Source organism: Phycodurus eques, chromosome 8, assembly GCF_024500275.1.
Source record: "Phycodurus eques isolate BA_2022a chromosome 8, UOR_Pequ_1.1, whole genome shotgun sequence".
Taxonomy (NCBI): Eukaryota; Metazoa; Chordata; class Actinopteri; order Syngnathiformes; family Syngnathidae; genus Phycodurus; species Phycodurus eques.
In genome coordinates this window covers 3,328,062-3,342,926 of record NC_084532.1, presented here as the reverse complement: position 1 = coordinate 3,342,926, position 14,865 = coordinate 3,328,062, and the positions used below count along the sequence as shown (strand labels likewise).

The window sequence follows — 14,865 nt, the reverse complement described above, 5'->3', positions numbered from 1 at the left end:
TTCTCATTGTTGTGGTGAGCCGGCGTGCGGATCACACACTGAGCCAACACAGTTGGACGGCTGTGTCATTAGCTGCTAGTGGACTCATGGAACACCGACAAACCGGTACACACTTGCTGGTGCTGGCTCCGTCCAATACTCCACAGCCTTGCTCCTCGTGCAGCGCGTAGATTCACAACACAGAGACACATAAGGGAAAGTTAACTGTTTATTATGTTCGCTAGCTACTCCACAAGCTAACTAGGTAGCAATTTAAGGAGCTAAACAGCTAGCTCCACTGCGACGACGTTGTTTAAAACATCAGCGCTTTGCTCAGAGTTGTTGTGTGTGTTAGTCCCCAATTAACACACACGGGAAGGTTAACTGTTTATTATGTTTGCTAGCCCGCGAGCTAATGAGCTAGCTAGCTATGGAGCTTAACAGCTCGCTCCACCACGGCGAAGTCGTTTAAATGTCAGCGTCTCTCTCCCGGGTTGCTGTGTGTGTTAGTACTCAATTAACACAAACACGGGAAAGTTAACTGCTAATCAAGCATAACCTCAGTGACATACTTTATTCAGACAGTAGTCAATGCAATGGCATACTCCCAAAGCAAAATAAAATGGTTCAAGTTTCAGCGAACAAAAAGCACTACAGTCGATCATTGATGTGTGCGTTTGTCTTTTTTTATTAAAATTTTTTTTTAAATGTGCCTTTGTGTGAGGCTTACAATATATAGTATTAGCCCGTGTGAACGACAGCCGCAGAGCACACTGCTAAGCGAACCATAGGCCAGGCAAAATTAAGAGCGACAAGAACTTTTCCAATTGTTTTAAACATTCTGGCAACGAACATTATTACGCCTATTCTATTTTGGAGCTTGTTGATGATCAAAGTCTGACTTGGAGGCACTCGGTCACAAAGAGTCGAGTCACGCAATGAAGTCACGTATGACAACTCATTTCAACTCTCCCTCTCCGTGCATTTCTGGGTGTGTGTGTTGTCCCAAGTTTTAACACAATGTTACACAGGATGGACACATTCGATTGCTACGCTCTCAGGGCGAGTTAAATAAAACAATGCCTCTTGTGCGCTTGCTGGCTTTCCCCAAATGATGATTTTTACGTGTCTCAGTATTATATTTGTTAGCCTTCCACAAACATAGCGCAAAACTCTCTTTTTAATATGGGATACGAGTTCAGAATGTTTAGTGTGCAAAAGCACGGTGAGAACAAGCCCGGCTGGCCGCCGTTCCTAATCAAGTGGTCGGTCTCACAGATAAAAAAAAATAGCGTTCTACTTGAAATCACCACGAAAGGAGCAAAAAACAAGATAATGTTGTGTTGATGTAGTTTGCTTTGCTTAAAGATGGGGCTATTTACATTTTATTATACATTTTAGGGGGGCTGCAGACCCCTTAAAATAGGTCAAGCGATGCCACTGCTCATGTCTATACAACCTTGACATCATCAAAATACACACAACACGAGCAAACACAATGAATAAACACCAGCTCTAAATGTAAACTACAGCGAAACATCAAATATGCTCTGTGCTCACTTTTGACTCTCTTTGTTTTGTTGCAGTCTCACTCCAAAATGGGGTTATTTTCATGTTTTCTTTCACATTCTATGACAACAGAAAAAAAAATTGCAAATGTTTTAAAAATGCAAAATTAAGAAATTACATGTGCAGGACAGGCTCAATGCTTTGTTGATGCACCTTCGGCAGCAATTACATCCATCCATCCATTTTCTGAGCCGCTTCTCCTCACTAGGGTCGCGGGCGCAGCAATTACAATCTCACATATTCTCGATTATGATTCCAGAAGTTTGGCACGCCTATCCTTTTGCCAGATATGCCCAATTCTCTTTGCAGCACCTCTCAATCTCAGTTTGGTGGGAATGCGGACATTCAGTGCATCGCCATTTTCAAGTCTGGGCTCTGGCTGGGCCATTCAAGAACATCCTTTGATATCTTAGCTGTGTGCTTAGGTGTGTGAATTCATGCTTGGTTTGTGCACTGACATCATCTGTCAACTGTGGGACCTAATATAGACAAGTGTGTCCCTTTCCAAATCATGTGGAAATCAACTGAATTTACTGCAGGTGGACTCCAATTAAGCTGTAGAATCATCTCACTGATGATGGGTGAGAAGAGGACGTACCTGAGCTCAGTTTTAGAAATTGGGCTCAGGTACAAAATAGCAAAGGACACCTACGCATGTGATTTCTTACTTTATTTATTTATTTTGTTAATACATTTGCGAAAATCCTAAAACGTTCTTCGTGGACATACATACATTTACCTATATACATTTTTTATGTATGTAGGTACATACATAAAAAATGTGGAAGAAGTGAAGCCCTGTGAATACTTTTCGGTTACACTGTAACTCAGTGGGGGGGGGGGGGGGGGTGTATGTATGATGAAAAAGTTGTATTTCTATTTAACGGCGTCACATCAAAATAGTCCCTTTGAGGTTTCCTTATTTTATTCTAAATAAAGGTGTCTCATAGTGCAAGTGTCATGTTTCTAACCAGAGCTGGAGCAGGAAATGCACAAGAAACCACAAAGAACCTGCATAGTGAAGATGATGAGCACCAGGAACCTGTGGAAAAACATTGTGGTGCTGTGTGTCAACTCGTAAGTGTGTTTGTATTTGTGCCAATGTCACATTCCCATTAAGCAATACAGCTCAGTTCAGCATACCATGGAATTATTTTAACTGTCACACCTAATGGTTTGTGTTCCCACAATGTGGCGTGGATAAGGGGAATGCTGCATCATATCATACCAGAGCATATAGAGCATAAGAATTTTTATTTTTTTTCAAGAAATGTTGTGCTTCTGTGTTCTTCCCATTTCATTCTTATCAGAATCAGAATCAGAATCAACTTTATTTGCCAAGTATGTCCAAAACACACAAGGAATTTGTCTCCGGTAGTTGGAGCCGCTCTAGTACAACAAACAGTCAATTTACAGAACACTTTGGGGACATAAAGACATTGACAAAAAACAATTGTGCAAAAAGATGCAGAGTCCTCTAGCACTTAGAGCAGTTCAAACGACTAATATTGCAATAGTCCGGTGCAATTATTATCACATGGATGGAAGTGTCATTTCACTCGAGTGTTCAATGGACTGCAGTGTATCTTGTCACTGAAGTTAGTTAGGATAGTTAATTTCCTAATAAGGATTAAGGCAAAATATTTGGCCTCATCAACAGATGGTCACCACATCACTGCTTCTTTTTTGCTTATTTGTTTGTATTTTTGCAGGCTAACAGGCTATGGGATACACCACTGCTTCGCTCGCAGTATGATGGATCCGGAGGCCCAGCCCACTGCTTTGTGCCACACAGACTACTACACCATGGCTGGCATCGCTGTGGCAACATGCATGACACTGTGCCCCATGGTCGGACTCATGGGTCGACGTGGAGGGCTTCTTACCTTCATGATCATCACAGCCCTTGCATCACTACTGCAGTTGGGCTTGCTCAATCGTGAGTGATGACACAGGGATTCTCATTGTTGCTTGGGGAAAAAAAAAAACACCAAGACATTAAATACCGGTAGTAATGATTTATGATTACCGTTGTTATAAATGCTCGTTGCCACCTCAAAGATAGTTTACGTAGCTGAAGTCAAAAGTATATTGGCCATGTCCTTGTCCAGGTACGTGCACTTTATTTCAGACAATATTTCAGAGACGGAAGTAAAAATATACGTGGTCAGATAACGTGGTTGCATAAATGGGGATGTGGCTACATTCAGAATGAAGCAATCACATTCAAATTCATGTTAAATGGGAGTCACCACACAACTGGGACCATTTAAAGTGCCTCTGATTAACCCCAAATAAATCTCAGCTGATCTAGTACGCTATTCTCCCAAGGACTCAAATTAAGGCCCGTCTGATATCAAAACACTTTTGGTAGAATTGATAACCATCCATCCATACATCCATTTTCTACCGCTTATCCGGGTCGGGTCGCGGGGGCAGTAGCTTTAGCAGGGACGCCCAGACTTCCCTCTCCCCAGCCACTTCATCCAGCTCTTCCGGAGGGATCCCGAGGCGTTCCCAGGCCAGCCGAAGGACGTAGTCCCTCCAGCGTGTCCTTGGTCGTCCCCGGGGTCTCCTCCCGGTGGGACGTGCCCGGAACACTTCACCAGGGAGGCGTCCGGGAGGCATCCGAAACAGATGCCCCAGCCACCTCATCTGGCTCCTCTCAATGCGGAGGAGCAGCGGCTCTACTCTGAGATCCTCCCGGATGACCGAGCTTCTCACCCTATCTCTAAGGGAGAGCCCGGACACCCTGCGGAGGAAACTCATTTCGGCCGCTTGTATCCGGGATCTCGTTCTTTCGGTCACGACCCACAGCTCGTGACCATAGGTGAAGGTAGGAACGAAGATCGACCGGTAAATTGAGAGCTTCGCTTTTCGGCTTAGCTCCTTCTTTACCACAACGGACCGATACAAAATCCGCATCACTGCAGACGCTGCACCGATCCGTCTGTCGATCTCCCGTTCCATTCTTCCCTCACTCGTGAACAAGACCCCAAGATACTTGAACTCCTCCACTTGGGGCAGGATCTCATCCCCGACCCGGAGAGGGCATGCCACCCTTTTCCGACTGAGGACCATGGTCTCAGATTTGGAGGTGCTGATTCTCATCCCAGCCGCTTCACACTCGGCTGCGAACTGCTCCAGTGAGAGTTGGAGCTCACGGCTTGATGAAGCCAACAGAACCACATCATCAGCAAAAAGCAGAGATGCAATACTGAGGCCACCAAACCGGACCCCCTCTTCGCCTTGGCTGCGCCTAGAAATTCTGTCCATAAAAGTTATGAACAGAATCGGCGACAAAGGGCAGCCTTGGCGGAGTCCAACCCTCACCGGGAACGAGTCCGACTTACTGCCGGATATGCGGACCAAACTCTGACTCTGGTCGTACAGGGACCGAACACCCCGTATCAGGGGGTTCGGTACCCCATACTCCTGAAGCACCCTCCACAGGACTCCCCGAGGGACACGGTCGAACGCCTTCTCCAAGTCCACAAAACACATGTAGACTGGTTGGGCGAACTCCCATGCACCCTCGAGGACCCTGCCGAGGGTGTAGAGCTGGTCCACTGTTCCACGGCCAGGACGAAAACCACACTGCTCCTCCTGAATCTGAGATTCGACTTCCCAACGGACCCTTCTCTCCAGCACCCCTGAATAGACCTTACCAGGGAGGCTGAGCAGTGTGATCCCCCTGTAGTTGGAACACACCCTCCGGTCCCCCTTCTTAAAAAGGGGGACCACCACCCCAGTCTGCCAATCCAGAGGCACTGTCCCCGATGTCCACGCGATGTTGCAGAGGCGTGTCAACCAGGACAGCCCCACAACATCCAGAGCCTTTAGGAACTCCGGGCGAATCTCATCCACCCCCGGGGCCCTGCCACCGAGGAGCTTTTTAACTACCTTGGTGACCTCAAACCCAGAGATAGGAGAGCCCCCCTCAGAGAACCCACACTCTGCTTCCTCATGGGAAGGCGTGTCGGTGGAATTGAGGAGGTCTTCGAAGTATTCTCCCCACCGACTCACAACGTCCCGAGTCGAGGTCAGCAGCGCCCCATCCCCACTATACACAGTGTTGGTGGTGCACTGCTTTCCTCTCCTGAGACGTCGGATGGTGGACCAGAATTTCCTCGAAGCCGTCCGGAAGTCTTTCTCCATGGCCTCACCGAACTCCTCCCATACCCGCGTTTTTGCTTCAGCAACCACCAGAGCTGCATTCCGCTTGGCCACCCGGTACCCATCAGCTGCCTCAGGAGTCCCACAGGCCAAAAAGGCACAATAGGACTCCTTCTTCAGCTTGACGGCATCCCTCACCATTGGTGTCCACCAACGGGTTCGGGGATTGCCGCCACGACAGGCACCGACCACCTTACAGCCACAGCTCCGGTCGGCCGCCTCAGCAATGGAGGCGTGGAACATGGTCCACTCAGACTCGATGTCCCCAGCCTCCCCTGGAACATGAGCAAAGTTCTGTCGGAGGTGGGAGTTGAAACTCCTTCTGACAGGGGATTCTGCCAGACGTTCCCAGCAGACCCTCAAAATACGTTTGGGCCTGCCACGTCGGACCGGCATCTTCCCCCACCATCGGAGCCAACTCACCACCAGGTGGTGATCAGTTGACACCTCCGCCCCTCTCTTTACCCGACTGTCCAAGACATGTGGCCGCAAGTCCGATGACACGACCACAAAGTCGATCATCGAACTGCGACCTAGGGTGTCCTGGTGCCAAGTGCACATGTGGACACCCTTATGCTTGAACATGGTGTTCGTTATGGACAATCCATGACGAGCACAGAAGTCCAATAACAGAACACCGCTCGGGTTCTGATCGGGGGGGCCGTTCCTCCCAATCACGCCCTTCCAGGTCTCACTGTAATTGCCCACGTGAGCATTGAAGTCCCCCAACAGAACAATGGAGTCCCCAGCGGGGGCGCTCTCCAGCACCCCCTCCAAGGACAGTACTCTGAACTGCTGTTTGGTGCATAGGCACAAACAACAGTCAGGACCCGTCCCCCCACCCGAAGGCGGAGGGAGGCTACCCTCTCGTCCACCGGGGTGAACCCCAACGTACAGGTGCCGAGCCGGGGGGCAATAAGTATACCCACACCTGCTCGGCGCCTCTCACTGTGGGCAACTCCAGAGTGGAAGAGAGTCCAACCCCTCTCAAGAGGACTGGTACCAGAGCCCAAGCTGTGTGTGGAGGCGAGTCCGACTATATCTAGTCGGAACTTCTCGACCTCACACACCAGCTCGGGCTCCTTCCCTGCCAGAGAGGTGACATTCCACGTCCCTAGAGCCAGCTTCTGTAGCCGGGGATCGGATCGCCAAGGTCCCCGCCTTCGGCCACCGCCCAGCTCACACTGCACCCGACCCCTATGGCCCCTCCCACAGGTGGTGAGCCCATGGGAAGGGGGACCCACGTTACCCTTTCGGGCTGTGCCCATGGGTGCAGGCCCGGCCACCAGGCGCTCGCCTTCGAGCCCCACCACCAGGCCTGGCTCCAGTGGGGGGCCCCAGTGACCCGCGTCCGGGCAAGGGAAAACGAAGTCCATTGGTTGTCATCATCATTAGGGGTCTTTGAGCCGTGCTTTGTCTGGTCCCTCACCTAGGACCTGTTTGTCATGGGTGACCCTAACCCTGCCAAGGGCATAAAGCCCCAGACAACCTAGCTCCTAGGATCACTGGGACACACAAACCCCTCCACCACGACAAGGTGACGGCTAAAGGAGGGGAGAATTGATAACACAGAGGATAATTATTTTAATTTTTTTAATTTTGATGAATGAAGAAAAAAAATGGGCAACAGCAAAAAAGGGCACTTTTTTCTTCCAGGGAAAAAGGGCAGTTGCTTGAGCACCACTTGAAGTGTATGTGTGCATGTGCCCGTTCCAAACAGTTCCAAACGCTTCATTTGTATTTTTTGTATTATTTTATTTTTAACCAAGATACTAAATAGGATAAATTAGTCCAATACGAATCTTCATGTGTAATACATTGGAAATTAGTTTTCAGGGTTTCCACAGGTGAGATACAATAAATAGGTACCCAATAAAAACTGAATAGGTTTTAAGGGGCGTGCTGCAGACCTGTCAGAAATGCAATGTGTGTTGTTGTCGTCAATATCATGTTTTCTTGTCTGCCCTCCACACGCCAACCACTAATGGCATCCAGTGATCGGAAAGTACAGTCTTCGGCATGACACAGGTACATCTCCTGATGGATGTTATCATAACCTTTCGCAATTGGTCAGATTAGATCATTTACAATGATAAAAATGTTTTTTTTTGTTTTTTTTTTCTTACCTGTTTTTCATCTTCAGTTCTGCGAGACAGTCTAAAGAGGAAATTCTCTGTGGCCTTCTCCATCATTGGCATGTTCTCTTCTCATGCTGTCAGCACCCTTAGCATTTTCTTTTGTGCTGAAATCACACCAACAGTCATCAGGTAAGCCTCGGTCATCATGGGAACAATATCTAAAGATAGATTTCAGCCAGATTTCCTGTGTGGAGTTCTCACGTACATGGGTTTTCTCCGGTAACTCCCGTTTCCTTCCACATTTCAAAAACATGCATGTGAGGTTAATTAAAGTCTCGACTCTAAATTGTCTTTAGGTGTTAAAGTGCGTGTGAATGCTTGGTTGTTTATATGTGCCCTGCGATTGAGTGGCAACCAGTCCAGGGTGTACACATCCTCTTCCGCTAAATCAGCTGGGATAGGTTCTAGCTCACCTGAGACCCTAGTGAGGACGAGCCGTATGTAGATGGATGGATTCATTGTACAAAATGAAGATTTTACGTATTGTTTTTTTTTTTTTTTTTAGTATTTAGTACCTTGTATGGCGCTACCTTAATGTAAGCTTTTCGCCGACCATGCATTTTCTATAATACTTATCCTCATTATTTTTGCTGGTGAGATGGAGCCTATCACTGAATTTTGGCAAGAGGGGTACAGTACACCTTGAATTGGTGGCCAGTCAATTACAGGGCACATATAGACACAACCAGTCACACTCACATTCACACCTAAAGACAATTTAGAGGTTTTTTTTGTTTTTTTTTTAAAGAACATGCAAACTCTACACAGCAAGGTCGGGTTCTTCAACCCTGAGAACTGTGCTGATCATTCATTCATCGTGCTGCCTTGAGAATAATTATGACATCATTATTATTGTTATTAATAAATTGCGTTTAGTAAAAGGGCGGTAAGGGTCTTCATTGAAAACTCTAAATCAGGGGTGTCAAACTCATTTTTGTTGTGGGCCACATTGTTGTTATGGTTTCCTTCGGAGGCTTGTTATGATTGTGAACCCATATAAAAGTATGATCACCTCATGTTACTACAGCCATCCATTTTATTTACCACTTATCCTCACTAGACAACCATTCGCACTCACATTCACACCTACGGGCAATTTAGAGTCCTCAATCAACCTACCACGCATGTTTTTGGGATGTTGGAGGAAACCGGAGTGCCCGGAGAAAACCCACCCAGGCATGGAAAGAAGATGCAAACTCCACACAGCCGGGGCCGGGATTTGAACCCCGGTCCCCAGAACTGTGAGGCAGATGTGCTAACCAGTTGTGCCGGCCATATTATTACATATACACAAATAAATTGAGGGACAACTGGTTGTGAAAAGCCAGTGAAAAGATGTTTGTGCAACGATTATTCAGTTTATTTTAAAAATGGTTTGGTATTCTTGCAATACCTCAATGTTATTAAAAGTAAAGACATGTTACAATTTTGATATAATAGCAAGAAACATGAAGTCGACGCAAAAGACTGGCTTTCACGGGCCACAGAAAATGATTTGGCAGGCCGGATTTGGTCACCGGGCCTTGAGTTTGATACCTGTACTCTAAAATTGTCCTGATGTGAATTTGAGTGTCGGCACGGTGGCCGACTGGTTAGAGCGTCAGCCTCATAGTTCTGAGGACCCGGGTTCAATGCACGGGCCCGCCTGTGTGGAGTTTGCATGTGTTCCCCGTGCCTGCGTGGGTTTTCTCCGGGCACTCCGGTTTCCGCCCACATCCCAAAAACATGCCTGGTAGGTTAATTGAAGTCTCTAAATTGCCCCTAGGTGTGAATGTGAGTGCGAATGGTTGTTTGTTTGTATGTGCCCTGCGATTGGCTGGCAACCAGTTCAGGGTGTACCCCGCCTCCTGCCCGATGACAGCTGGGATAGGCTCCAGCACGCCCGCAATGGATGAATTTGTGTGTGAAAGGTTTTTTCGCCATGTGATGTGCACAGACATTTTTGAGGGCAGGTGTTCTAGCCCCCCCAAAAAAAGAGACAGCACCCATGGTTTAAATTGTTCATGTAAATAAGAGAAGAAAAAAAACTAATATGCATTTATTTCATTTCATAACGCAATCAACGCAGTGAATAATACATACAACTATCAACGAAGGGGTGGCTCCAGTGGATATAAACACCCCTGTTCATATGACAGGGTTTTGGAAGGTGCAGAGGGTCTTGGGCCATATGTACAATTCTCCCAAGGACTCCAATAAACGCCCATCACATTTTAAAACTCTTGGTAAAATTGATGAGTTTTTTATTGTTTGTTTTTAAACGTTAATGAACGAAGGGCGAAAATGGGCTGCAGCAAAACGGCACTTTTGGGGTTGGGGTGGGAAATGGATGTACGGCTGTTTCGTAAATCCTCTTCTCACTGATCAGGGGTGGCGGTCTCGGCCTGGTCTTGGCCAGCGCTGGCTTCGGCATGCTTACTGCGCCCATCATGGAGCTTCACAACCAGAAGGGCTACTTCCTGCATCATGTGATCTTCGCTTGCTGCACACTGCTGTGCATCATCTGCCTGCTGCTGCTCCCCGAGCCACGGGGTCAGCCACTGCCCGAGACGCTGGTCGATGGAGAGACGTTCACCCGTCAAACATTGCTCCATCCGGGCGAGCAGCACCTTCTTCTCGCCAAGAGTGACAGGGACTACTCCCGCGTCCACGACACGCCGCTTCACCTGTCCGCCACGGGTGGCGCTACGGTAGCAGCGGCCACTGCTCTGGCAGCGGTACCTGCCTCGTACACCTTGGCGACCGGTGGGGAAGTGATTTGCAACAATGCAATGGCCAATGGGGTTTGAGCACAACTGCAATTAGTTGCTCAGCAATTGACTGGAAGGCCATTTGAACTTGCGATTTACTCTTAACTATTTTGAAGGGAACAGCTATTTGTTATGAACCAGACGATCTGAAACAAAGTGAGGTTGGAATGTTGCTGAAGGTTAAGTTGTAGTCAAATTATGAATTCAAGAATTGCCCAAATATTTTGCCTGACATTAGTTTATCAGAGGTCTCCTGTAGTGCACTGCCTGCGACTCTTTTCGGAGTCTTCTCCAGGTAAAAGGAGCTAAAACTAAGGCAACTGTTATTTTTGCACTAGACGTCAAGAGACACAATCAAGCGGCTTGTGTTTTTCAGCCAACACATTGCAGATGAAGGGATTGGCTCAACAACCACTGTCACTGATTTGCATGAACGGGCACAAAGTTTTACATGTTGTTTTTCTTATTTGTGGTCCGCAGTGGCACTTTATCCTCTGAGGGGAAGTCGGCATCGACTACTAATTTTTAAAGCAAGCATTGCAGCTGTTGGTGAAGGTGTATGACGGTTGTATGTGCAACCGGAGACCTTGGCGCACCTCACGTGTTATGAGAGACTGCGGGTAATGCTAAATAAACATGAGAGTTGAATGGACAGTGAAGTGATCTTCCACAAGTCTTATGATGCGTCTCAACATTTTACATTGCTTTATCAGTCATTTTGGACATGTTGTCATGCTGCCCGATTTTGTCACTTGCATTATTATGTCCATAACTAGTAAACAATCCTCTCCATGTCTCACTCTGTGTTCTCTGTACTGTGGTAATGATGTAATCCTGCTCCTATGATAACGCTAGCCAAGAAGCACAATTACAAAAATAAAGATTAGTGATTAGAATAGAGCAGCCTGCCTCGAACAGAGTTGGCTGTTAAGTATCCCTTAGTACTTATAAATAAAAGGTGTGTTAATGTACCTATCAATGCTGATGTGTTATACACCCTTTCAACTTAGTTATTGTAGTATATAAGCACATAATATAGTAAAATCAAATGTTTTGTCCCACTACTACGGACAGCATTGTAGGATCCAGCATATTCCTTGTACTTTGGCATGTATTGTATTTCGAACACCCAGTATGATTTGATAGTTCATGTTTTCAACAGTTTAACTGTAGAAAGGAAAAAAAAAAAAACACACACACAAACCAGCCACCAGAACCGTTTTCTAAGTCTTATTTTTTAATGATGCATTTGTACAAAAAGCCACGGGCTTACATGTTTTGATAATAAAATCACTTAATTGTGTCAATAAAAGAACACTGGACGTGATTGTGTGTGGTGGCTGTTACTTTTCTTCGTCATGGACATCCACAGTTTCATACAAAGAGGCTCATGGAAAAATCAAAATTTCCCCGGATAACGCTCAAGCTCCTTTTTTATTCTGTTTTCCACTAGCAGAGAGAGGCTGGAGTCAGTCATTGGAAGACTGTAACTAATAAACACTTGCTTTTTTGTCTTCTTTGCTGCAAAATGAGACAGAAACACAGAATGATTACATTTACTTTGAAGGGTTCACAACAGTTAGTTTCCCCCGTTCTCTTTGAGAAATAAGTTCATCATATGAGCTATGTTTAAACTGTGTGGCATGTAGAAATCCAAGTGGAAACTAAAATCAACGTTTAAAAAAAAAAAAAAAAAATCATCTTGGTCCATCCTCATGTGACTTCAGCGCAAAGGACGTCATCAACAGAAGGATTCTGGTCTGGATCCAGACTGACTATTTATAGATTATTTTGAGAATGATGTAATTTACTTTATGCAAATCTTAAATGTCAGTATGAAAAACAAAAACATTTTCAGAACAACGCAATAATAATTATTACTTTTTCATGGACGCCCCTGCTTATTTCAGCAAGACAATACCAAACCACATTCTGCATGTGTTACAACAGCGTGGCTTTGTAGTAAAAGAGTGCTGGTACTCGACTGGCCTGCCTGTAGTCCAGAACTGTCTCCCATTGAAAATGTGTGGCGCATTATGAAGCGTAAAATACGACAACGGAGACTCCGGACTGTTGAACAGCTGTAGCTGTACATCAAGCAAGAATGGGAAAGAATTCCACCTCAAAAGCTTCAACAATTAGTGTCCTCAGTTCCCAAACGTTTATTGAATGTTGTTTAATGAAAAGGTGATGTAACACAGTGGTAAACATGACCCTGTCCCAGCTTTTTTGGAACGTGTTTCAGCCATAAAATCCATCCATTTTCTGAGCTGCTTCTCCTCACTAGGGTCACGGGAGTGCTGGAGCCCATCCCAGCTATCATCGGTCAGGAGGCGGGGTACACCCTGAACTGGTTGCCAGCCAATCGCAGGCCACATGCAAACAAACAACCATTCGCACTCACATTCACAGCTACGGGCAATTTAGAGTCTTCAATCAACCTACCGCGTATGTTTTGGGGACGTGGGAGGAAACCGGAGTGCCCGGAGAAAACCCACGCAGGCAAGGGGAGAACATGCAAACTCCACACAGGCGGGGATGGGGATTGAACCCAGGTCCTCAGAACTGTGAGGCAGACTGTGAGGCTAACCAGTCGGCCACCATGCAGTGTGTTGCAGCCATGAAATTCTACATTCATGATTATTTGCTAAAAACAAAGTTGATCAGTTTGAACATTAAATATCTTGTCTTTGTAGTGTATTCAATAAAATATAGGTTGAACATGATTTGCAAATCATTGTATTCTGTTTTTATTTGTTTAACACAACATCCTAACTTCATTAGAATTGGGGTTGTATTTAGTTTTATAGCAACTCATTTCTTTTTACACTTTAATGACAAAACATTAAAATAAGGGTTGCAGCTAACGATTATTTTATTAATCGATTCATCTGTTGATTATTATTTGAATTAATGAGATTTTAAAAAAATATTTCTATCCCTTTATTCAAAAACGACAATCATTTCAAATTGACAGTGCAGAAAATGAACATCCAGAAATTGGGTATGATTCAGTTACTGTTTGGTCCGTGACGATTCGGACAATTTTAGGTGAAACTATGCCTCTAAACGATTAATCGATGATCAAAAGTTGATTAATTGGATAATCAATTTAGTTGTAGATGAACCGCTTCATTCAAATGTTACTTTGGTTAAGACGGGTTATTTTTAATAGTTTTGAAATAAGAATACATGAGCAGTCAACGCGTGATGGAACAGATTGCGGTCAACAGAAAATGTGTGAAATGAAGGAATAAAGAATCCAACAATACCTAATCTCTGTGCCAAAGAATTTGGAGCAGTATCTGAAGGGTCCCCCATCACTAGCGTAGATAATGGCATTGAGTCCTGCAGAAAAGACAGCCAGGGTTCAGTTGTACTCAAGTCAAACCAGTTATCAAAATGTTGTTTTCACTCCAAATTTGCCAACTTCATACATGCCCCCCCCCCCCCCCCCCAACAAAAAAAAAGTGGCATAGGGTATACTGGGGACAGGTGCTACCATAGGCAAGCTAATCATTTAGAACTATTAAAAGGATTTTAATTTGGCCAGTGGTAATGACACGGAGTTAAGTTGAGGTATTAACTTCTTTGTTTACGCCACAAAGTTCATCAAAGGAACAATATCAAGTTGTTGTTGGTTTTTTTTTTGTGGTCACAAATGAACACATGGATGACTTGACAAAGGTACGAAGCCCGCACGTCATAATCACCAACGTGCTCACTTTGCGTGACTTCGTGGACATTCAAAGGGGGAAACATAATTTTGCGTGACGAGCCCTTCTTTAAGACATTTTTTTTTTGTCCTAGAAAGGCGAGCGACGCCAAGTCCTTGTTCTTGTCGATGTGCTTGTGACTCACGTATCTGCTGCTCATTGAAACGGCCAAATTGGACAAAAGCGGACTCGAACCGACCCAGAGGAAAAAACCACCACTGAGCTTCATGACGTGAAAATGAACGGTCTGCTCCATGAATCTCTCCGAAAAATTGTGAACACAAATAGGATCCAGCATCTCTTGGTTTTGTGCTTCACTCATTTCCCCCCCCCCTTTTTTTTTTTTTTTTGCCAATGTTGACGTACAAAAGCACTAGCAACACAACTTGTCAACAACGATTTCCGGGTTAGGACTACAGCGGCAGCCCAAAGCAATCGATAACCCATGAGCCGATTTCACCGCGCTTCGCAGCAGCTCGTGGCACTTTGGACGTACATTACCACCATCTACTGGACAAATGTATGTACTAGTACAGT

At 45.6% G+C, this 14,865-nt stretch overlaps 2 protein-coding genes across 3 annotated transcripts in view; one reads left to right on the top strand and one right to left on the bottom strand.

Moving 5' to 3' along the window:
- LOC133406707 (solute carrier family 22 member 23) overlaps positions 1 to 11,929 on the top strand; it is a 36,477-nt gene extending 24,548 nt beyond the window's left edge. For both annotated transcript variants that reach the window (XM_061684532.1, XM_061684531.1), the window contains exons 6-10: positions 2,523 to 2,625; positions 3,261 to 3,487; positions 7,720 to 7,752; positions 7,868 to 7,991; positions 10,231 to 11,929. In XM_061684532.1, coding sequence (XP_061540516.1) covers positions 2,523 to 2,625; positions 3,261 to 3,487; positions 7,720 to 7,752; positions 7,868 to 7,991; positions 10,231 to 10,651 — 908 coding nt within the window. In that variant the 3' untranslated portion in view covers positions 10,652 to 11,929. The remainder of the gene's footprint in view (positions 1 to 2,522; positions 2,626 to 3,260; positions 3,488 to 7,719; positions 7,753 to 7,867; positions 7,992 to 10,230) is intronic.
- On the bottom strand, positions 11,812 to 14,723 carry psmg4 (proteasome (prosome, macropain) assembly chaperone 4). Its single transcript, XM_061684533.1, has 3 exons — positions 14,474 to 14,723; positions 13,885 to 13,960; positions 11,812 to 12,133 (listed from the first exon to the last, which is right to left on the bottom strand). The coding sequence occupies exons 1-3, from the start codon at positions 14,648 to 14,650 to the stop codon at positions 12,012 to 12,014; spliced, it is 375 nt and encodes a 124-aa protein (XP_061540517.1). The 5' UTR covers positions 14,651 to 14,723; the 3' UTR covers positions 11,812 to 12,011.
- Positions 14,724 to 14,865: the final 142 nt, after the last annotated feature.